Below are 25,443 nucleotides of genomic sequence, written 5' to 3'. Positions count from 1 at the left end.
TGGTCTTTTGTGGATAGTTGTCTTATTGGCAATCATACCACATCTTCTTTTTTATAAGTGTGATGTTCTTTTATAATTGTATTTTCTACTAAGGCTTGTTGCTTTTATTATATTGTATTGTCTGAACTCACATCTTCTATATACAGTTTGTTCTGTTGATAAAGTGAATTGTCTGAACTCATAGCTACTAATTCCTTTTGATTTTCGTTTATTGGGTTACCTGAAGAAAACAAATACTTATGTTTGATGCTTTTGGTTTGTTCGTTTGTCTTAAGTAATTGCATTTGTATATTTGAATGTTGAAATAACAACTACTAAGGCTTGTTGGTATATTTTTTTACAATTAAACTCAACATCAAATCAACAATACAGACAACGAAGCATTGGAAGCAATTTATTTTAAGTACCATTTTTGTAAATTATACTATGAATTTTAATTTAGCTTTAAAATTAAGTGATTTTTATATAAAAAAGATGTTTTAAATGTTGCAAACGTCTTATTCAAAAGTCGAAAGTATGAATAGTATGTTATGTTTCTTTTTATAAAATATATATCCAAAACCTAAATGCATAATGAACAATGAAATAATATTAGGAAGCTATCACGAGTTATCTCCCTTAAGTTGCGAAAATTAACAAGGTGTATATATTGCACACATGAATATGAATATAGAAAATAGCACTAAATGAGGTATTTATATATAAATATATAACAAGCACTTGATGCAAAATCGTCAATAACTATATAATAAATAAATATGATAGCGATCGTAGATGAAAATAAGTCATTAAGGTTTTTTAAAAGTCACAATCTTAAAGAAAGCAATCGAAATCATCGTGGTAACGCCCATATAACCTACTAATTAAATTGTTTCAGTAAGAAATATCAATATTTAGTGAAATGTATGAATAAAATTGGTAATTTATACTTCCTTATCATTAGTCTATACTTCCTTGCAAAAGTATGTCAAGTCGAAAGTATCTATAGAGGTAAAAAAACAGAATACGAATTATGAAATTGTGTACCCAAATTAACGTGGCATAGTCGGAATTTATCTAAGATCTTTAAATTTTCTGATGAAGAACTTGTTCTTCGAAAAAAAAACTAGTCAAACAGGGATCTTGTCAACAAGTGAGAGAGAAAAAAGACACTCTTAAAAAAAATCAGATCCTTTAAATGTAATAAAACCACTATCAGTTGACCTTCCCTATCATCCAGTTTTAAAATGCATGTACTTTTAAGACTCTGAGCAAACAGTTTTTAAAATCGTAGTTTATTTGAGGAAATCTCTAGAGGAAGGATCAATTTCCATCTAAATTCATACAACATGTTTATCTATCGATATTATACATGAAAAAGTCTACAAACAAATGCTTTAATTATATTGTATGCAGACATGTATAGATTTACACCCATCGCCGCATCTCATATTGAACAATAAACCAAGTCCTATTGCAGCCATTACCGGATGAAATTTCAAACTTTACAAATATTGAATGTCGCGTTTTTAAGAACTAATGATCAATTGATTTAATATTAATTTGATATTTGATCAACTGGTGTCTGGTTAAAAGTAGAAATGTTAGTGCTGTAATTGGAATCTTTTGTTTATTAAGAAAGATTCGTGACTGGTATAGAATGAAAGGGCCTCATCAGAGAACATAAAAAATCTAAAGTAATTGACAAAATATTGGTTATTCAATATCTATCTTTAAAAGTCAATCTTTCAGCAATTTTCAGAGGACTACTTTAGTCGACTAAAGTTACATGTAGGTGTAAAAATCATACAGTATCGGTAAAAATAGTTTTATACACATAACTCTTGGTAAGTCTTTCTTCCAATTATGTGTCTTCCTTTCTCCACACACACACACACAGATATTCAACTTTCATAGCGGTGTTTGTTAATACGAAAAGTTCAAAAATAACTTCTAATGTAAAGATGAGTAAATTTCAGAATAAATTGAGAAATGGTTAAAAATGAAATAAGTGTTTATCCTGTTCTACTATCAAACAAAGTTCATTACACCACGCGCACGTTAAATATTGGCCTCCAGAGTTTTGTGTTGACATAAACCGTTAATAAGACCTATTCAAGTACTTCACTATTGCTTTACTTTAGAAAAGAATGACTGTAAATGACATACATTTTTTAAATTAAATAAATGTGGAATATGTACAATGAAAAACGAGCATAAAAGTACCAGCATGTAGTGTAAAAACTATGCATTTGATTAAGTAGATTTTACATTTCTTCTTCCGAGTAACTTCCGTCGGTATTCCCTGGCTAAATATGGCCTCCTTTCAGGAGAAGGACTCCGTGAATGACGTGGATTGTACGGAATATCTAATATTAACCCGCGTCTATTAGAATATTTGTGATCTGAAGGCGCCAGGGGAAGGTGTTGTGACAAAGGTGGATCGTCACGTGGTGTGACTATATGAATCATTGGTTCCTTTCCGTCACCGTTTTGTACTTCGGAGTCACTGTGTAAAGACGAAGCATCGTTCAATTCCTGATTTTCTTTTCCCGAATCGCGCTTAATTTTTCCAAAGAGACTGTCTTTTGACAAATCTATCGCACCATCACAACTACTACTCGAATTGTTTGTGACAATCGGTATTCTTGCTTTTTTACTTAAATCCAACGATCCGTCAGGAGAAAGTCCGCGCTTCCGCATTGATGAATAGTCATATGCTGTCGAAAGTCGTGAGTCGTAGACAGGGGAAGATCTATCCGATCCTAATGTTGGACTTATGCTTTGTTCAGTGATGCATGAATTGCAAGATACACGACCAGCAGGTATCGTTTCGTTTTCATTAATATCGTTTTTCATTTTATATATTGTTTGTCTATTACTTAAAGAAGAGATCGAGGAATCAAGTCCGTCAGAACTAGATGACATATTTAAATTTTCTGAACCTTTATGGTCACTAAGATGATTTTTTGAACTTGAACTGTTTTCTGTAGATTTATTTTTGCCAAAAACTTCCATGATCTGTTCCATCGTCAGCGGAAGAGGCAAAGGAATTGGAACAGGAAACGGAAGCGCAATGGGCATCGGCATAATCATAGTGACAGGAGGCAATCCATTTCCGTTATTTTGTGCATGGTTATGCATTTGAGGGTATCTGCCGTGATGACTTGTGTCCGTGCCTGAAGACATGTGGTTTTCCATAAACGTTGGCGCTTTAATTCCTGAATTAGTATGAACTGATTGATTTCTATTCCCATTAGTAACATTTTTTCTTGTTTCAGCTGATTCCGATATCGAATCTTCACTTACAACTGGCGAAACAGGTGGCTGCTGGGCATTTGGGAAACCAGCTTCACTTAAATATCTCTGCATCCCATCCATCGGAAAACCGGGTGGCATGAAGCCAGTCATGGGAGGCATAAATCCCGGGTAGAACCAAGGTGGCATTCCACCCATTTGAGGCATACTTGGAGCAAACATATTCCATAATTGAGGTGGTAACATTTGCGACAAAGCTGGCATATTACCCTGTGGTACAGGTGTCAGTCTTTGTGACGTAGTACTGTTTGCTGGTTCTTGTAGTCCATTTGAAACAGGTGTTGAGGCTTTACTATCTTTTGGAGTTGAACGTCTATGTTTATCACGTGACATTCTCTCCGGATGAGACTTTGTCAGTGAGATGTGTTTTTCACGAGAGGAAACATCGTTCTCTATCTTGTCAATTTTTGGTATTCTATGCTTTAAATCTAATTCTTTTTCATTTGACACTGATTTGTCTTCCTTATCAGTTACTTCTGATTTGCCTTCTTTAAGCCACAGATCCGGCGTTATTAAAATTTGTTCATCATTATTAGTTTTGGGTTTCTTCACTTCCGGCGGAGATCGAATCTGCTTTAGATGTTCTTGAGTTTCTTTACAGAAAATGCTCATTTTGTACTGATTCAAACACTTTGCACTACAGAACTGAAGTTGTTGTTCACCGTCTTGAAAATCTACATAGTTGACTGTGTGGCGAACGTGTTTACACCAGTCGCACACCTTGTTCTTTTTAAAGGAGGCACGTCGACATTGGGTAAAGCACACTTCACTACAGAAAGCTTTTGATCCCGATGAGGTTTTCAGAGTAAATAACTTAGGACCACTTTTCTGGCACCAAGCGCAAACAATTTTCTCAGCTGGTAATGTTCCTTCAGGTGCACCTGTATAAGATAGACATATACATGGGTGTTAAAATTATCAATGAATGTTTACAGAAGTTGTCTCTACGTTTAGCTAATGGATGTTCTGATTAAGTAACAGAGTAGAGTAAAACATTCTTTAAAAAGCGTACAAACACTGACTGTTACAGTCATTTACCCAAGAGTTATTTGGCCAGATGATTTGGGGTTTTCTACGTCTTAGAGGATAACATTAAATTTAACTTGTTTTTATCTTAGGGTTGTTTGACATCTCACAGAGTATTGGATAATGACAATAAATCTCCATAACTGCTATGAAATCATTATAATTCGTAGGATACAAATTTTCGTGGATTTCGTTGGTAAAGGTGAATCTCAAATTAAAATGTTCAACGAAGTAAAATTCTATATTGTCTTGAACTTTGAATTTGTCCAAACCACGAAATCAAATATTCTCGAAAACGTAATTTTCTATTAATCATAAAAAAATGGCACCGATAAAAGTACATGATGTCAGATTATAATGTTTCATCGGTTGACAATCGCCTTCTTTAATTTGATATAATACCGATAGCATCTTATTTTTTCCGAAACTCACGAATTCATTCTTTTTCATTTTGATTTGTCTTCTTGTCGATTTATTATATTCGAACATCGGTAAAAAAAAAAGTCACCAAAGATACCAGGCTTTTTATTGTAACGCCAAATAGGTCTAAAAAAAGACTCATCAGTACCGCTTGAATAAACAAAAATAAACGGTCACCCAAATGAAGTCTGAAGTTGATTGTACACTACTGTTGCCGACATAGATTTAAATAATGGTAAACTACTATTGCTTATATAAATTATAGGGGTAGTTGAAAAGTACACTAATGTTGCCTACAGAGATTTGAATAATGGTAAACTACTATTCCTTATATAAGTTAAAGAGGTAGTTGAAGAGTACACTACTGTTGCCTACATAGATTTGAATAATGATAAACTAATACTGCTTATATTCATTATAGGGGTAGTTGAAGAGTACACTAATGTTGCCTACATAAATTTGAATACTGGTAATCTACTATTGCTTATATTCATTATAGGGGTAGTTGAAAAGTACACTACTATTGCCTACATATATTTGAATAATGGTAAACTAATATTGCTTATATTCATTATAGGGGTAGTTGAAAAGTACACTACTATTGCCTACATATATTTGAATAATGGTAAACTAATATTGCTTATATTCATTATAGGGGTAGTTGAAAAGTACACTACTGTTACCTACATATATTTGAAGAATGGTAAACAAACTCATCATAGATACCAGGACTTAATTTGGTATATACGCCAGACGCGCGTTTCGTCTAAAAAAGACTCATCAGTGACGCTCGAATTCGAAAAAGTTAAAAAGGCCAAATAAAGTACGAAGTTGAAGAGCATTGAGGGACAAAATTCCAAAACGTTTTGCCAAATACAGCTAGGTAATCTATGCATGAGGTAGAAAAGCTTCAGTTTTTTAAAAAAAATCAAAAAAATTGTAAACAAACTACTATTGCTTTAATTAAGTATAATGGTAGTTGAATGGTATACTACTGTTGCCTACAAGGATTTGAATAATGTAAACAAATATTGCTTATATTCATTAAAAGTGTATTTTTAAAGAGTACACTACTGTTGCCTACATAGATTTAACTAATGGTAAATTGCTATTGCTTATATTAATTATAGGGTAGTGGGAGAACACTACTGTTGCCTACATAGATTTAACTAATGGTAAACTGCTATTGCTTATATTAATTATAGGGTAGTGGGGGAGAACACTACTGTTGCCTACAGATTTAATTAATGGTAAACTGCTATTGCTTATATTAATTATAGGGTAGTGGGGGAGAACACTACTGTTGCCTACAGATTTAACTAATGGTAAACAAATATTGCTTATATTCATTAAAAGTGTATTTTTAAAGAGAACACTACTGTTGCCTACATAGATTTAACTAATGGTAAACTGCTATTGCTTATATTAATTTTAGGGGTAATTGAAGAGTACACTACTGTTGCCTACAGATTTAATTAATGGTAAACTTCTTTGGCTGAAATTAATTATAGAGATAGTTGAAGAGTACACTTCTGTTGCCTCAATATAGATTTAACTAATTGTAACCTACTATTGCTTATATTAATTATAGGGATAGTTGAAGAGTACACTTCTGTTGCCTCAATAGATTTAACTAATGGTAAACTGCTTATAGTAATGATAGGGGTAGTGGAAGAGTACACTAATGTTGCCTACATAGATTTGAATTATGGTAAACTGCTATTGCTTATATTAATTATAGGGGTAGTTGAAGAGTATTCTACTGCTACCTACATAGATTTGAATAATGGTAAACTGCTATTGCTTATATTAATTATAGGGGTAATTGAAGAGTACACTACTGTTGCCTACAGATTTAATTAATGGTAAACTTCTTTGGCTGAAATTAATTATATGGGTAGTTGAAGAGTACACTTCTGTTGCCTCAAAAGATTTAACTAATGGAAACCTACTGTTGCCTATATTAATTATAGGGATTGCTAGGTCTCAAGATCTTGGTAAAGTTCTGTGGACCATTCCTTTGTTCGTAGTGTTAGGTATAGTTTCTGATCGTGTCTTAAACTTTTTTGAAGCACAAAATGGAATTAATATTTTACTCGATGACTGTACAAAAGCAATACTTCATACTTGTGGTTTGATATTTTTGACAGTTTTGTATAGAATTTCAACATATCTTATTATCTTTTGTTTGAAATTGGTATAACTTCAATATCATAACACATCAAGACATTTTTTATCAACCAAAGAATAAAAATAAATCACTTATTTTCACTCAAATTTCATTTTTAGAGTAAAATTATCCGAGTGTATGAACTGAGCACGCGTAATGTAAAATTATTTATTAAAGCGATTTTAAAAGTGTGAAATTTCTAGGACTAATAACTGCTTTGCACGTGTCTATATGTCGGCGAAAATAAATGGGAAAATAAATAATAAAAGACTTCACTATATCGAAACAGTTTTTCGCGTTGATTTTTGAAATACACCTCGTGTTCTCAATTTTCATCAATTTGTTAATACAGCTTGTATACTATACAGAAAAACTTAGCTTAGGTCAGTTTGTCGAATCCAAAAGAACGAATTAAAGTTTTAGGTAAAGCAAAGTATACGAAAAACTCCAGATGATAATAAGAATAAACGATATGAACGGGAAAAAAAACTCAAACGGATTGGAATAAACCATTCACAAAGTCCCCATTGTGACAGGACTTAGCTTGGTATGTATACACTCCACAACGCATATCTCGAGTGACTCCTCTTACTATCAGAAGAATAGTATACAATTGACTGTATTTCAATTCATCATTCAACCCTAGTTATTCGAAGGAATGATGTTTTGAACTTATCTATTGTTATTTTTAATATCTTGTGGATCGGGATTCGAATACGACTGTCATGGACACAATTATTTCTAACTGCATGCAAGGAAACAAGTCTTAGTGATAAAGACATGAAATTGAGAATATAGAAACGGGGAATATAAAGAGACAACAACCCGATCAAAGAGCAGAAAACAGACGAGGCCAACAATTGGACGTCAGCACAGCGAGAAAATCACAAGTAAAGAGGCACGCTTCAGCTGGCTCCTTGAACATGTATTCTTGTTCAGCGAAAATGGGCATCACACTTAACTCCGAAACATGTAAATGAACCCAACTTTTAAAATATTACAACATACTGATTTTAATCTAGTAAATATCTGTAAGATTGTAATGCTACATAAACCGATGCTTCCTAATTTTTTTAAACTCTAATGAATACAGTGTAAAAACAAGAAACAACACTCTCAACAAGAGACCAAATGACAGAGATATAAACGACTATTGGCCATCGTACGGCCTTCAACCAAGAGCAAATAATATCACATAGCAAGCTATTAAAGGTCCGAAAATGACTAATGTAAAACAATTTAAATTATAAAACAATAAACAAAACAAAACCAAACAAATATGATATACAGTATCAAACGACAACAACGGAACTACAGGCTCCAGACTTTGGGCATACACATATAGAATGTGGCGGGGTTTATCGTGTAACCGCATTTCATTTCTTATTTTATCTAATTCAAAAGCTTATTTACAAATGGAAGTAGACCAAAATAAAAAAAATATTTTGATATGGTAAAACGATCTATGTATTTCAAAGATCAAACTGAAGTTGCATTATAATATTATTAAAATAATACGCATATATTTCAAAACGTTAGACCAACTGGTGTAAATAAAGTAATGAATTTAGTTCTTAAGTTTCATAGATATTTTCCCATGACAAAACATCTATTCTTTATTTAAAAGTTCGAGCTGTGAGAAACCTGGGACCTTTTAGTAACTTAATAAGACAGGGAGAATTCTGAAACTGGATCCCCGTCATCATACGATTCAAATCGATCGCACGGTTCTCGAATATACACGTTATCAAAATGGATCGGTTTCTGACGAGGGTTGGCTGACAAAGACCAATCTACAGACTCTCCAAAATATGATACCCCAGGTCAAGAAATGTTACACTGTATTGATTAGGCTCGATTAAATACAGCCTTATTTGCTTCTAGTCAAATATCCATGGATTGTATTTTTTAAGGATAGAATTCCCCTTCAGTATGTAATTTAAATGACAGTACACGCCAACTTATACGGGATATTAAGTATCAAGTGTCCAATTGCCATGTATCTCCATAATTAAGAAACTGTCAAATTTCAACTAAAATATCATAAAGCTTTTTGTAAATTGTATAATTTGATATTTACCGTTATGTTCAGTTTTTCCGGCAATTCAACATTACTGCCTACTCTTCCTTATTAAATAAAGTAGCTGGTTTTCAATTTGTAGCACCGCGCCTGTAATTGCTAGCCTCAAATTACTAGTTTTTAGTTTCGTGTGAAGTAAACAAAACAATTCGTGTTTCTTCCACCTGCCATGATATAAAATTACCTTAATTTATGTTTTGGAGAAATTTTAACGTTTTGAATTTCACACGTCTGTTTGTGTTGTAACCAGACTTCTTCGTTAAAATTCTGTATCATCATCATGTTTGCCAAAAACTTGACACCATTGTTCCAGATAAATGCTAGACGTCTATTTTTTTTTTGCTTCAAATTAGGTCATTTTTCTGAAACTCTACTTTTTACTGTTTTCCATTCCAATATATCCTTTTTTTTTTTTTTATAAACCCCACTTTTATTTGTTTCGGAATTATATTCATTACAGTGGTTTAATTGTTAATATTTTAGGCATTTGAAGATTCAAACCTCCCCCGCTCCGTAAAGAATATCATTAGATACATGTACATGTATATAGACAGAACTGGGATACATTATATTTACACTTGATGATGTTATTTTCAACAACATTAATATGTTAAGCTCTATCACCGTTCACAAGGATCTTCAGTTATAATTCATGCAGTTTTGCTTAAATACTAACTTGCAATTCAGTAAGTTGCACTTGTAAAGTGCCCAGATTTGTGTGTCGCATATACTCGAAGTGCTAAATTTTAATTTGAGCTGATTCATCATTTGTTTTTACAGTGAATACATGATATTTTTTTAATTCCCAGGTCCCTTGATTTGAAAGGAATTGCAACCATTAAAACAATGTTCTTTCTAAACTTTTCGGACCAGCACGCCATTCAGAGTGGAACTTCAAATGGAACCCGATATATCAAGAAACTTTAACCGATAGATTGACGATTAACATCAGTTTCTATCGAAAAGTATGTACCTATTTTAAAATCAATTTTATATCATGCTCTCTCAAAACATTTTTCAGATGCGACATTTTTACTTTGCTGCTGTACATGTGCTCTTTTATAATACCTGTAAGTCTGTGTTTCTTTGTCAATGCTGTGACTAGATTTCTGTGTTGTGCTGCAAGACTGTTCTGGCTATCGCTTCTACCTTTAAATTAAAGATACAATTGTCACATTATTTTGCTTTTGTGTCTGTGAAACATTTCTTTTTTTAATATCATACAATCACTATATTGAGTACTGTTTTGCCTGGTATACACAATTATACTTTACATTCGACCCTAATCTTCGCCTCTTTCCTTAATTTGTATGCACAATAATACTTAACATTCGATCCTCGTCTTCGTCTCTTTCCTTAATTTGCAGTGCAATCACGTAATGTAAGACGCATATGCACGCACTTGTTTAAAAAGTGATATCTTGTGAATTTAATTTTGAAATGAAAGATAGTTCTATATTAACCTTAGCATTGCGTTACCATAATCTGATAGCCAGTGATAGTCAATTTACTTGCAGGAACATTCAAAATATCTGGATATATTCATTATCTATTACCCTCATGTGTTTGAAGCTAAATTTGATATTCAATTAATGAAAAATTTGAACATGAGGAAACGGTTTCGATTTCTTTAAAATGAAAAAAAAATGAAGTTATCAAATAAAAACACCTTGTTGACGGTGATGTATCATGACAAAGCGCGCCACCTGCCCTGTTGGATGATTAATTGTTCATAGTCGACTATAGAAAGGGGAGGTCACTAAGTAATCTACCCCATATCGTGACAGTCTATTCCAGGATCGTCTGCTGACAACGAAAAAAAGGTTTGCTAAGAGCTAATATCTGTATTTTTCTGTCACTGACATTCAAGATGGATTACAATATTTAATCAAGATGTAATTTTGTAGCAATACAAAGTGTTAAAAAACAAAAATTTGTTTGAAAATGAATAACGTAGTTTTGTGTAAAGCTTATACGACTCAAGGATTTGTATAGGATTTGTATAGTTATACAAATCCTTGTACAACTGAAATACTAGTAACTTTTATTTGTATTTAAAGATCAAAGATACCAAAATTTAACAGTGAATTGAAGGGAAGATACAATAGGCTGCTATAAATCTAAAAGTGCTTCGAATAAAAAGCATATAAAAACTGCCAAAAGTCGATGCTAGCCTGACAGTATTAAACGCAATACATTATTGACGATTTCTTGCTCACACTAATCAATATTTCGTTCCCCAACTTTTTGTGCCTTTGGTTTCTGACGGTTTTTTTTTCAACGTGCTTATAAACACAACGAAAGTGTCTTGCTGCTTTGAATGAAGACCTATTGGTGGCCTTCTGTGGTTTTCTGCTCTTTGGTCGGGTTGTTGTGTCTTTGACACATTCCCCATTTCCATTCTCAATGTTATCATTATAGTAGATAATCGTATATGATGATTTACAAATACTAAAATCAAATTTTACACAATCTTCATTATCCCCAATGTGAATAAAAGAAGATGAGTGGTATACACCGATGAGACACCTTACGTGAATAAAAGTTGATGAGGTACGCATGTCAATTGAGACTGGAAAAACGAAAAATGAATGAATAAAATTGAGAATGGAAATGGGGAATATGTTAAAGAAACAACAACCCGACTATATAATGAACAGATAACAGCCGAAGGCGACTCATAAATGGGTCTCCAACGCATCGAGAGAAAAAAACCACAACAAGAGGACAACAGACAGTCTTCTTCAATTAAAAGGTGTCCCTGCGATAAGTCAAGTCCTGTCGGTCTAAACAAAGTTGTAACTGTATTCAACAGAAACAATCAAAGTTCAGTCATCATCACTAAGGTCCCTTGTATTAAAACAACTAATCGAGGATTGACCGAAAACGATTGACGAAAACATGGTATTTGTGTGCACCTATCCTAATTCAGGAAACTTATGTTCAGTATTGTCGTTTGTTGATGTGGTTTACAAGTGTTTCTCGTTGATTAGATCGTTGGTTTACCTGTTTGGATAGTTTCACACTATTCATTCAGGGGCCGTATAACAAGATCGTATGATGATATAGATAGAAACCAGCATTTCAAATCTGAGTATGAAAATGTATTTTGGGAAAATGACAGTTGTTATCTTATGGTTCGTTTCTGTGTGTGTTGCATTGTCGTTTTTTTTTGTTGCACTTTATAGTGTTTTTGTTGTTTCGTTGTTTTCCTCTTATAGTTGATGTGTTTCCCCCGTTTTAGTTTGTAACCCGCATTTGTTTTTTTCTCAATCGATTTATGACTTTCGCACAGCGGTATACTACTGTTGCTTTTATTTCTAAAAGGTATCTCTCGTCATCTTATACACACATTGTGTAACTTTCAACCCATTAAGGATTACGACCATACAGCTACTCATTGTCGAAGATAATCTGAATATAAATATTACTGTGTTATAGTTCCGAAGAACTTTCGCTAAAGCCTATGTAAATATTTTTCTGACACTCGAAAAATTATTAAGGATTTTATTGGAATACTATTCCCTACTTAGAAAAAAAAGAAATTCACCTAATTGGAAAACATAAATCTGAGAAAATTTGCCATTTATGGGGCATTTGCTAAATTCGTGCATGTTTTTCTATCCACATTGATCCTTGCAAAGTTTAATCACATTTGAAAACTTATGTTTTAGATCTTTTTAATATCAATACTAATGCCATTGAGGACAAAAGAGGGACGAAAGATACCAAAGGGACGGGACAGTCAAACTCATAAATCTAAAACAAACTGACAACACCATGGCTAATAATGAAAAAGACAAATAGACAAACAATAGTACACATGACACACCATAGAAAACTAAAGAATAAACAACACGAACCCCACCAAAAACTAGGGATGATCTCATGTGCTCCGGAAGGGTAAGCAGAGGACAACTTATTTGGGATTCCAGTTACACATGATTGAGATTTATTGACTTATAGGGTTGCTGTCCCGTTGACGTTTTCTCCATATATCTCTTTCTTTTTTTTATTTCTAAAATTGGTCCGAAGTTTTAAACTTGTGAAATTGCTCCCAGCCAACTATATAACCTTGATAACTTTTAAATCTTACAGACATGATAAAGTATAAATTTCAAACAGTAGTGTTGACTAATATCTCCTCCTTATTACACAGCTGTTGGAATTTACCCAGTACAAGTACTTGTATCAATTTACATTGAACATGAATCGTAACGGACAAATTACGGAAAATTATTTGAAGATTAACTTTCCAAATTTACAATAGAGTTCTCTTAATTGAGGGTTATTTTGTCTAGTGTTTAAGCTCGGTTTTCGCAAATTAAAACGATGACATTTTACTTGAAAGGAAATAGTGTAATATTATACTAGTTGACACTTTCATCATCAGTTTGGCCAGGATATCATGTGACTTAGTGATAGTTAATTTATATCATCCCAAGATGTAGGGCTATGTAGTCATGTTTCCTTTAAACCCGACGACAGCCGAATGACTGACAGAGTATTTTGTTCAACAGTGACAAGCCCTTGTTAATAAAGACATCAACTTGAAATTGTATACATGCTTTCGCCGTGTCTTTGTGTTAAAATACCCTACTTGTATGAAGTTTGATCTTTCTTAATTGCTATAGATTGCTGAGGGGAGGAGTAGAATTCCATTTTAGCACGATTTAAAATGTCTCCAGGTTTATTATGACTGTGAGAAGCTCCAAATATCAAAATTTCAAAGGACTTCAATATAAATGTTCAACAAGCCAAATGTGCGTATAAATAAATCTCAATTTCTGAAAACAACTTATTAAAATGAATCAGATATAAATGAAAGTGCAGTTGAAATATTAAATGAAAGTGAACAAATATACAAGTAGATAAAATTATGGTGAAAATAAGGATCTTTATAACATTTAGATCAAATACTTTTCCAAATGGTACAACCTCTAAAGCCCAAAAGACACGGATAGTAACAAAATCAGGTCACTGTATGTCCTTTATAATCAGCTAAACCAATTCCAAATGGTTATCTATATATAGAAAAACAGGGCTCAAGTCACATCATAATGGCGTAGAAGTAGACTCAAAAGTATGCATGTGGAGGAGGAGCAAAATTTTAAAAGTGATGTGCAAAATATAGCAAACAAAAAAAAAACGTTTTCCTTTTTATTTAGCTTATTAGTAAAGAAGTTTATCGGTGTCTTTAGTCTTCATTTCTTATATTGAACAATTTGCTTTGCCAAAAGTGGGGTACATCGTTTTGCATAAATGCTTTGATATTTTCTAACTGGGCATTAATACATATATAGATTCATCTTTAAATATGTTTCCGGCTTATTCAAGTTTCTAACCAAGCACTAGAGCAACCTGACATTCAGTCGCACGTTCCATCTATTTTTGTTGAATAATTATAAATATCACCTTTTAAATTGCTTATATATTTCTTTTGTTTCAATTTTGTATAAGTCATTTTGCGGGGCAGGCTTTGAGAACGAATCTTTCATTTCTTACAGTTTAATGTTTATTCTACCATGCATGCAAGAACCAATAATAAGGATGTCATGTTGGCCATTAGATCTTAGTCCACAAACAATCAATCGACAATCGTTGTTCGTTTATCCACAAACAGTCAATCAACTTTTGACGTTTATTCATATACAATATATGAATCTTTCAATTTTAATCCACAAACAATTAATAAATCTTTTTTTCGATTTTTTTTCAAAAATAAGCAATTTCATTTTTTTAATATGAAAGTAGAACTAATCAATTAAGGAGGAAAATGAAAACTTATTCAAGAGAAAAACACGAAAATCAGTTCATTTTGATGAGAGCGAACTGCCTTCACCTATCACGGAAGATTTCAAATGTCATTTAAAAAGATCAAAGCATTGTTTTAGATAGGTAAAACTACATGTATGAAGTTAGAAGTCTCATTTTAAACAATATAATAGTCATTGTGTACAAGAATGCGGTAATTAAATTTCAGTTTTGACACAGGAAAATCTTCATAAATAAAGATGTATTTCCCTATTTTCTTACCAACTGTCAAAAATATGTATCTACTTAGTAAATCTTTAGTAGTATAAAACAAAACCTTTGTTCTTACATCAATTGATTCATTTTTTCATAATTCAAAAATACTTCAAGTAAAATATCTTGTTGTGTATGTAATATACACTAAGATGTAACTTATAGATAATTAAGGAGAACATCAGTTGCGTGTATCGCCCTAAATATAGAGGGGTGAAATTCTATATTTCAAAAGAGATGAAATCAGACATCGTGCTGCTGTTCGTACGTTATCATAAAGGCGAATGAGAAAATTGTTTGTACGGTATAGAGTTACCTTGGCATAACATACGGTTTACATTTTCTTATATTTACTGCTAAGCCTATGTGCATTCATTATCAACAATATGCATTTCTGCAATAATACTTTGGGTTTTTTATTAGCTCAAGAACTCCTACTGTACGTTAAAATTGGTTTGTAGTTCAAGAACTTTTATTGCACTTTATAATACTGTAGGTTAAGTTTTCAATGATATTGAATGTTTTTTATTTTACAAAATTGTTATTTATATACGATTTCTAAAACACATTTATTATCAAATACATCGTCTTAGCTCCCGGAAAGTACAAATATATATAAAAACATAATCAAACAAGATAGACTTGTTGTTAATCCGCAGTAATGATACCCCGCAATCAGTATACGAAAATCAGCAAGATGTAAAAACGCATTACACGGTGAAACATGCTGAGATGGAGCTTGAAACCAAAGTTCAGGAAGCTGCAATGTTCAGTTAATGAAAATGCGACGAAAATTTCACATATGACTCCTTTACCGCAGTGGAATCCGCCCAATTTGTCTTTCTATACATTGAACAGTGGCGGATCCTGGAGGGGGTCTGGGGTTGGACCCCCCCTTTTTTTTTTACGATCAACGCATTTGAATGGGGACATGTACGATATAGTTGGAAACCATCTTTTATCCTGTGTTTTGACTTTCTGCTCCTGTTAAGATGTCAATCACGGTTACATCAAGATATTTGTTAGATATCTTGTCAGGAAGTACTGTAGAATAGGACAAACAATACGGATGTGTTTCTATAAATCTATGCACAAAGAGTACTTCCTATAGGAAGAAACTTTGCAAAAAGGGCTTTTGTTTGTCAGCTTGATATTGCACTAAACATAAGTTTCTCTTATATTTGTCTAAAAGAAATTATATTAAGCATCTTTATAATAATAGTTCAACTGATAAAAATATATTGACAAGAACTGACATTGTATCGAAATTTAAAAACGTTGCTGTATAAATCAGATCTAACAAACTCGGACACAAGTCCACGTATTATATGTTATATAGAATTTTTGTTCATAGATATATTTCGGGGTTTAGTGTTGTTCATGTTCACTTAACTAGTTCATATTTTGTTTTGCGGCTCGCTGAAGCCCGCCTCCGGGTGCGGGATATTCTCGTTGTGTTGATATTTTAAGATGTTCTATCATCAGATTCAACAAAAACAATGAATCTGCATGAGACTTAATTAAACACCTTGAAAACTTACTTAATCTTGAGATCTCGCTATTTTCTGATAAGTTGTCATCACTGTCAAAGCTATCTCTACTGAGGTCGTCGATAGGAGATACAGCTCCGTCGTTCTCTGATGTGTACCGCTCGAGATTTAGTTGTTCTGTATCTGTGCTGTTTACTTTGTCATAGCCATACAAACCAAGAAGTTCATTCATAGTATTTTCAGCATAATCCTAGAATGAAAAGAATAAGAATGTTCTTTTATTAAACCAGCAACCTTTAATAATACCGATCTTGATGGATCAGACTAGTGATACTTTGACAGTATAGGCTGCTGTTTCAAATTCAGTACCCTCGGCATGGACAAGTCAATGATAAACAGTCAAATGGTATACGACCCAAAAAAACACTATTACATTGGAAGGCCAAAACACTAAACATAGAAAACAATGTTTAAACAAACTCATAAACTGTAAGTGGATGGAAATGCTATGGATTGGTTATCAGTTCCTGCTGTACTAGAGACACCATTCATATTGGTCGTCACAAGTAAAAAAAATGGTGATATGATGTTCGAATGAAGGTGACGAAATATCTCAGTGGCTATCAGTAATACCAGTGATACTTTTCAAGTAAATCTATTCATGAACGTCGACCGTAAAAGATGACGTGGTTACTTTAACATGCATTTGCAAACCTTGATTATTTAGCATCAATCCTCCGTCAAGAAAAACACAAGAAGCCCATCAGTCGAAAAAAAAAGTCATCTGGGAGATATAGTCTACATAGGAAGTTGCTGCTGAAATGTTGCTACATAGAATGGAAAGAACATAATTGGGAAAAAGGTGATTTTTTTACATGGGTGTTTACAAACAAATCATAGATGGATTAGTAAAAATGAGATCATACAATTTCATATATTGGAAACCAGATCCAACTGCACAATCAAAAAAGAAAATCTGGAACATAAAAGAAATATATATATACTGACATTTTATCAAAACAGCACAGTACAACATATTAACAAGTTCTTTTTCTCCTGGTCCCCCCTTTTCTTTATCTTTGCGTTCATGGTTTGACAAGCAAAAGAGAAGAGAAAAGTTTGCAAAAAGGTTCCAATAAGCGTAATATAACCTATGTTCTGTTGATATGATTACATTCAATGTTACATGTAATTTAACGGTATTTATCAATGTGACACAACAAACTAAAGAACCCGAAGAGAAATGTGACTAGTGTCTGCTTAATATGAACATTCAATTATAAGAAAGCCAAACAGATTCCAGTTTCTCTGCTTTCTTAAGGAAGTTCCGAACATCTTTATGTATTATAATGAATAACACATGAAGTCTGTATTTACATAATTAACGAAGGCTAAGAATCCAAACAATAAAGTTTTGGTAGGAAATATTTAACAATTCAATTCCTATATTCATTAAGAATTTCGCTTACCTGTTTCCTTTCAGTTTCACCTTACCAAAATACAGCAAATTACCACAAAACATGTAACCCATTAAATACAGAAAGTGACTTTAGAAAAGTAAAAGGTTGGTCAACCATATAATAGCCCGAACGAATTTGATTCGTTATACCCTATATGAAATTTTATAATTTTCGGGTCGGATAGCGTGAGGTTTTGGTTAATGATAATAAATACATACCCTGATATCGGATACTCGGCTAAGGTCTTAGGACGGGGATCTGGGTAATATAATACGAGTAATAATACATTTTTGTGAATGACAATTTAAGATAATTAAGACAGGTGTGACGATTAAAGTTTAATTATATGAATCAAAAGGTTAAGGCAGGTGGGGCAGTTGTACATGTATGTATATGCATTTAATGTATTTAATATTTATGCAATTAAGAACATAATTTGCTAATTGCTACTAGATATCAGAGGCAGATCAAGCCATTTTAAGGGGGTGGGGGGGGGGGGGGGGTCCCCAAATCACGAAACATGCATTGGTCGTCAAAAAAGGGGGGTTTAACCCATCGGAACCCCTATCTGTGGATTCGCTACTGGATAAATCATATGCATTAGAAAAAAGTGTGAAATAATGCCCGTTCGCGCAGCCAAGTTACTGGAATTATTTTCATCAGGTGATCCGCGAGCTCGAAACCAAAATGTAGCAAAACCAAAAATCAGAAATGTTAGCCTAAAGGTTTTTTTTAAGGCTTGAATGGAAGAAAGATTAAAGAGTTAGGACTATAATTCGTGTTCAATTTACCAAACAAGGTTGGACTTTAATTCGAGTTCAATTTACCAAAAAATATTAAAAGAAAGAGTAGTTGACATTTGCATCCGATTTATAACAACGGCAGATACTACATTTATAATTAGATTTTTTTTCTTTGATGGCTTAATTTCTTTGTTAAACAGTTTGCGTACTTATGGTTAATTTTCAGCTTACACGTTTGAAAAGCAGATGGACACCCCTTGTTTGAAAACAATGTTAAAATTTCAAGTAAAACATGGTTAAAAATGTAAAAAATAATGCATGGTTTTCAGATCAGATTAACGTTTTAATAATGTCAAAATATGTGCCCTGTATCTCGATATGTTAACATAACACAAAAATTTAGAGAATACGCATCAACATGTTTTATAATATTTTTGTTCTTTCAAATAAACGTGAATAAATTGAGACAAGAATAATATTTTCCCAACGTCGATTGAATGAAATATGATCCAAGACGAATTAGAAATCGCCAATTGAAAACACATTACCGGCATAATTATCATGAAACAGTGATGAAATTGGAGACTTTTCACAAATGTCAAATTGCCACTCGGGTCTGGTTTTTAATTCAAGGATATATTTCAGTGTGTTTATTTAAAATATCATATTTTCCCTCTTTACATCATCAAATTTCATACGTTTTAAATTTCTCTGAGTCATAGAAGAACCATTCTACATATCGCAAACAACTTAAACAGGAGAGAAAAGCTTGAATTAAGTGAATACGTAATTGTGGTTGATCTCAAATTTCTTAATCAATAGAATTTCTTAATAAATTGTAAATATCGAACTTGATCTGTATTGTAAACATCCGCTTACATTAAGACATGCACTGCCATACAATCACTCCTTGTAGTTTTTAAATAGTGCAAACCGTATTACATCTATGTGCAAACTAAACATGCATCTATCACAATTCGACGGTCAGCAATATCATACATGTATATATTTAGTTCTATGATAGATCCCCAATCTAATTCGTCGGTCACCAATATCAAACATGTACACATAGTTCTATGATAGATCCCTGTTTTCTAATTCGTCGGTTACCAATATCATACATGTATACATTTAGTTTAATGATATATCCCCAATCTAATTCGTCGGTCACCAATATCATACATGTACATAAATTTCTATGATAGATTCCCAATCTAACTCGACAATCAGCTGCAGCAATATCATACATGTACATATAGTTCTATGATATATCCCTAATATATTGGAATTTGATTATAATACTATAAATGGCATTGTTTCACAAAAGCGACGTTAAAACAAGTACTGTCTTAGAATATCTGCTAATTTGTCTAATAAAGGAATGTTTCCAATATTTTGAACAAGAAGATGTAAGCCAATAACAAATTCATTCAATTTGAATTTTGAAAGATATGTAAAAAATAGAAAGTTTATATGCTTGAAGTATCAGATTCTAATTTCTTCTTTGTGTGATATTATTTTCAAAAGATAATGTTAAATGCGTAATGCACCTCATTTAAAATAGCAAAATTTGTAGGTTTCCATATTAAAAAAACTAACTTTATGAATAATTCAAAGCAAAATATTATCTTGATACTAGCTAATTCAATCCAGACAAATGTTATAAATGGCTATTGATAGACGTTAAGATAGCGAGAAAAAAAGGCACTAGGCAGCATTAAGCTGTAAGTTATGACTATGAAATATAATAATTCACAGTTTATGCATTGAAATTAAAAGTTTTTTTCTTTAACCACATATTTGTAACGATAGAAATATAATCTCTGAGTCGATAATTAGGAAATATGAAGCGATTGAACTTGGAATGGACAAATTCTATACCTAACTTTAAAATACGTAAAATGGCTTGCGTTCTAATGGGATCGGTCATTTTTAACTGTCAGCTATGAGCTTTCATAAAATTGATTGCTGGCTGGTGTTTAATGCCACTGAAAGCTACCTTGTCTATTTCATGGCGATGATTTTTTTAATAGGGGACACTATGTGCCCGGGGGGAACTTATGACTTCGACAAGAAAACTGGCAAACATGTTTAATTTAGATAGTAGTCGAACGCACATTGCCAGAAGCGTGGTTGAAACGTTAGTGTTGACATGCAACTGGTCACTATATATAAAATACTCAGATCACTTGGCAAAGGAGGCCCCTTGTGTTATGTCTGTAATGAGTAATTAGGAGGCCCCTTGTGTTATGTCTGTAATGAGTAATTAGAGGCCCCTTGTGTTATGTCTGTAATGAGTAATTAGATAAGATAACAGAATAAAAAGTACCAAAATTCTTAAGTCTGATATATCGATTCAGTCAGTTGTCTTGCAACTCACTTTTACAACAGGATTCTAAACATATCTGTACAACGATATTCGGTGTTGATATGAATATCAATAATGTGGTAATTTTTATAAATTTTCTGTATACAAAACTTTGAAAAACTAAGGATTTTCTTATCCCAGGCATAGATTACTTAGCCGTTTTTGGCACAACTTTTTGGAATTTTGGATCCTCATTGCTCTTCAACTTTGTACTTGTCAGTTTGGCTTTATATGCATTTTGATATGAGCGTCACTGACGAGTCTTATGTGGACGAAACGCGCGTCTGTCGTACTAAATTATAATCATGGTATACCTTTGATAACTAATTATTTTGATCAAAAGGAATCAAAATATCGAATGGTGTTCTATACATTGACAACAGTTACTCTCAAATTTATCAACAACGAGTCAACGATGGCCAACCTTGACAGTGTCGGTAATTTTTTTTGTCAATTTAAGAAAAAATATGCCAATTTTCGAACTTACATTTTGGTATTTTATTCAATGATTTAGAAAGCAGATAATACCGAAAAAACTGCAAACAATATTTACATTTACATTTTAAGTGACAAACACTTCACTTTAAACACATAATTATAAAAGGTTAGAATGTAAATGCTCGAACTACCCTAGACGACCTAGATGAAAGATGGAGTTTGACTGACACTGGAAAAACAATTGTATGTTGGATAGGGCAGCAAACACCGGACGACAGAGTCTTTGTCTTACCCTACTTAATATAATCTATTACCAAGACAGACTGGTGAAATTTAACTGACGGTATGTTGGATAGGGCAGCAAAAAACAGACGACAGTGACTTTGTCTTGCCACGTTTTATACCAGCTCTTACTAAGACAGACTGAGATATAATATTAATCGTTAAAAACTATAGGTGAAGTTTAAGAAGCATCCATCAAACACATCTTTGACGTCATTTAAGTGTCATTCTTGTAAATCATTAATTTACAAACATTTTCTAGTAATTTTATGGTTTCATAGGAACTCGATAAATCAAAGAGATGAACCGCAACTGTAAAATGTATTTTATAATTGTCTCACTTTGTGCCGTTATTTAGTATCGTATTTCAGATATAAATTTCAATATTTCATTCCAAGAGAATCATATTGGACATATAATCAATACCTTATGCAAGAAGTGACGCAAATAACTAAATAAGACGGTTATTTAACTTGTCATTATCATTGATTGTAAAAATGTTGCGATCTGATGCATTTTTTGCATGCGAAGACATTTTCTTGTCTGCTATCTATTCATCTTGGGAATGTAATAATATACTTAGATTCTAATTCTACGTAGTGTTGATTTCTCATTCGCTTTACTTGGATCCCAAATCATACTTGGGATTAAGATAGATCTCTAATCAGTTATGAAATATATTTTCCCAACAGATCAAAAGAGGTTCGAACAGATCTTGTTGATACATTTATTGCATTCCCAAATCTTTGTTTTAAGTTTGAATTCCATTAGCATCTGCTCTGTTCAGTATTTGCATGAACATATAAAGGTACCGTTGAAAAAAATTAGTTACTGCTCAGAAACTGATTATGTTACATTCGCAAACCCTCGGATGTTACCATCTAATGTTAAGCAATACCTGATACATTCCATCACAGTTTTACAGTGATGGTCAATGACAGTAAATTATCTCTAATGTTTCTTGAGGGGGAGGTCTTTCTTGTAATTCTATTTTTAGGGCCAAACCATTTATTTATTTTCATCAGTAATTAAATACTTATTAGAACACAAGCTTTCAACTCTCCAGTAGTTTTACTTTAATCCGCATTTTCAATCAAATATTTGAAGGACTGTGGAAGACCCTCATGTGTTATATAGGTCGTTAACAACCCCCTCGTCGACCCCAAAAATTAAGTCAGATAATTATACCTGATTGCGTAAATAGTGTAGAAAAACACTTGAAGTCTACCCCAAATATCTGTAGAAATAAACATTTTGCTCGAGTAATCACCCCCACTGAGGTTTGTTACAATTGCCGCGTTTACTCACAATTGTAACAAACCCCTGTTCACTACCTAGGTAGTACAACATGCAGTTATTATCTGAACCCAAAATGCAACTTTACTCTTTAAAAAGATTCAAATTTGTGTTACTGTGGATTCAACGGCAGTTATTTCACATCTCAGGATAATGGGTGGCTGATTCAGTGATCATAAAAAAACAGTTTTCTAACCGTGAGGTAAAACAGAGACCGTTACCAGCATGCAATATTTTTTCAAGCAACATTCTTTTGTCTCTTACGTGCTTATATGTGCTAAATCTAGCTACCAATGAATATTGTTCTATTTTTTAAGCCTTTTGAAAAGTAAGAGAGAGGGATATTTTCTACAGGCAAAGGATTAGTAGGTAATTCAAGCACGAAATTTAATTTCAATGTGCTTTCTATTTAAATCAAGGAAAGTCAATATTGTTCAAGAGGATTTATGTAATTTAAGTTATAATAAACATTTTTTTTCAGTATGGCAAATTAGATCTGATCAGAAAACTCTTGGGTTAAATTGTGTAGATGTGAATATGAAAGCTCCTTAAACTGAATTATTTTTCCATTTTTGTCACAAAATTCACTACTTTTGTAAATGTATATGGATATTACAGATATTTAACTCTTCCATCGACATCAACTAAATTCTAATTTTTTATGTATACAAATAAAAGGTTTTTGAAAATTTCCTAGCAAAATCCTTTCAATAGTCTAGGGTTATGAAATATTGTATCTGGCACCTCTCCCGTTGAGAGCAATACATTAAATATGAGGACCTGGAGTACTTTGTGGGATGTATAAATACGCAGCCACGGCTAGTAAAATTAGGGACTTTAAATCCGATATCTCGTGGTGGGAGTGTGCCATGCTTTTTATACGTAATATAGTACTGTTTGATCGGTCAATATGTAGCTTGTTTTAAGGCTAAATTTCTGCCCCCCCCCCCCCTATGATCAAACATACCATATTTTTTGGCTGTAGCAGATCAACATTTCCCGCCTTTCATCCCCGTCTACCTACTTTGTAATACTTAAATTGATATACTTTTTTGTGTGTACTTGTCCTGAAAACACTTGAAATGTTGGCATTAAACAAACAAAAATCAATCAATCCATCCTTATATCACGTGTACATAATGCGATATTTCAAAATTGTATATGGTGTTATAAAATATCAGAATTATTGGGAAAGGGTAAAAGTCTGAGGGTAAAAGGAACAGCATTCGTGAAAATTTAGCAGAAATCACAACTGGAAAAATACGTACTATTGAGGTACTATTTCTATTTATCTGTGAAACATTTTTACTTCCGAAGTTTAGGCTTGGAATTTATACGAAACGATAAAGAATATAGATTTCTTATGATTACAAGTATATAATATGTATATATACCGTCTGCAAATCTCATCATCAGCCTTGTGGGAAGCAACATTTTGGTTCTCTGCCATGGGTGTTAGTACACAGAAAAAAACCAAAGAAAATCTTGGAGGTCAGAACGTTCATAAAAATGTATATTATTGTTAGCTTACCAAAATACATAATTTATAACTCATGAATATTTTTACAAGTACACGAGTTTGAACCAAACAGTAAAGCCCCATTTTAATATCAACTTCAAAAGTAAATAAAATTGTCATTTTATTATAATTATCCATGCATTAGGTCAGTGATGAGTTTATTATAAACATTTAAATTTAACCGTTACAAGAATATAATCAAAAATAGAATTAAACTTGAACGACTTACTTTGATATCCGTGTCTTTCGGTTCCTCTTTGATTTGAACGTGATCACTTGTGTAAGATTCCGATGTTTTACAATCGTCCGTTTTTTCTGACATTTTATCAAATAGAAATTAATTTGTGTTTATTCTCCACTAAACAATCTACACTATGGGCTGTGTGAACATATGTAATACTAGTTAAAGCCAAATCTAGCCTTATTGACTTGTAAACCGAGCCGTCTGTAATATGATCTCTCCTATTGATACTAATAGTATTCGGAGCATGTTGGGGAGAACGCTTTGTAAGCGGTAGTGGGATCATTTTACACACGGCGCGCAATCTCATAGTGATTGTAAATATGTATAGAAACTTTTTTTTATCAATATAGAAATATAGTTTGATCTGATCTGTAGTGTTCTGTTGATTGGATTAATTATGTTTCCACAAAGATCGGCATCAATGTTATCGTTATTTATATCTAGTAGTACATTGTACTTTAGTGTAACATACTCTTCACGAGAACACTTTTTAAGTAGTTTAAACTTTCAGCGGCTAATATTACAAACATAAAAAATTGTAATGAACGAGAGTTTTTTTTTCAACATGCTTAAAACTTTGAAC

At 32.7% G+C, this 25,443-nt stretch overlaps 1 protein-coding gene across 2 annotated transcripts; it reads right to left on the bottom strand.

The window, feature by feature from the left end:
- Positions 1–1,548: 1,548 nt before the first annotated feature.
- On the bottom strand, positions 1,549–25,134 carry LOC134688303 (sine oculis-binding protein homolog). 2 transcript variants are annotated; one of them, XM_063548879.1, is made up of 4 exons: positions 24,846–25,134; positions 16,562–16,760; positions 10,062–10,142; positions 1,549–4,178 (listed from the first exon to the last, which is right to left on the bottom strand). In XM_063548879.1, exons 1-4 carry the CDS (start codon positions 24,936–24,938, stop codon positions 2,236–2,238), a joined length of 2,316 nt encoding a protein of 771 aa, XP_063404949.1. In that variant the 5' UTR covers positions 24,939–25,134; the 3' UTR covers positions 1,549–2,235. The 2 variants fall into 2 exon arrangements, with proteins under 2 accessions (XP_063404949.1, XP_063404950.1); XM_063548880.1 differs by lacking the exon at positions 24,846–25,134 and adding an exon at positions 17,980–18,098.
- Positions 25,135–25,443: the final 309 nt, after the last annotated feature.

This window comes from Mytilus trossulus, chromosome 10, assembly GCF_036588685.1.
Source record: "Mytilus trossulus isolate FHL-02 chromosome 10, PNRI_Mtr1.1.1.hap1, whole genome shotgun sequence".
Lineage (NCBI taxonomy): Eukaryota > Metazoa > Mollusca > Bivalvia > Mytilida > Mytilidae > Mytilus > Mytilus trossulus.
The sequence above is the reverse complement of the archived record's forward strand: the minus strand, read 5'-3'. Positions and strand labels throughout refer to the sequence as shown.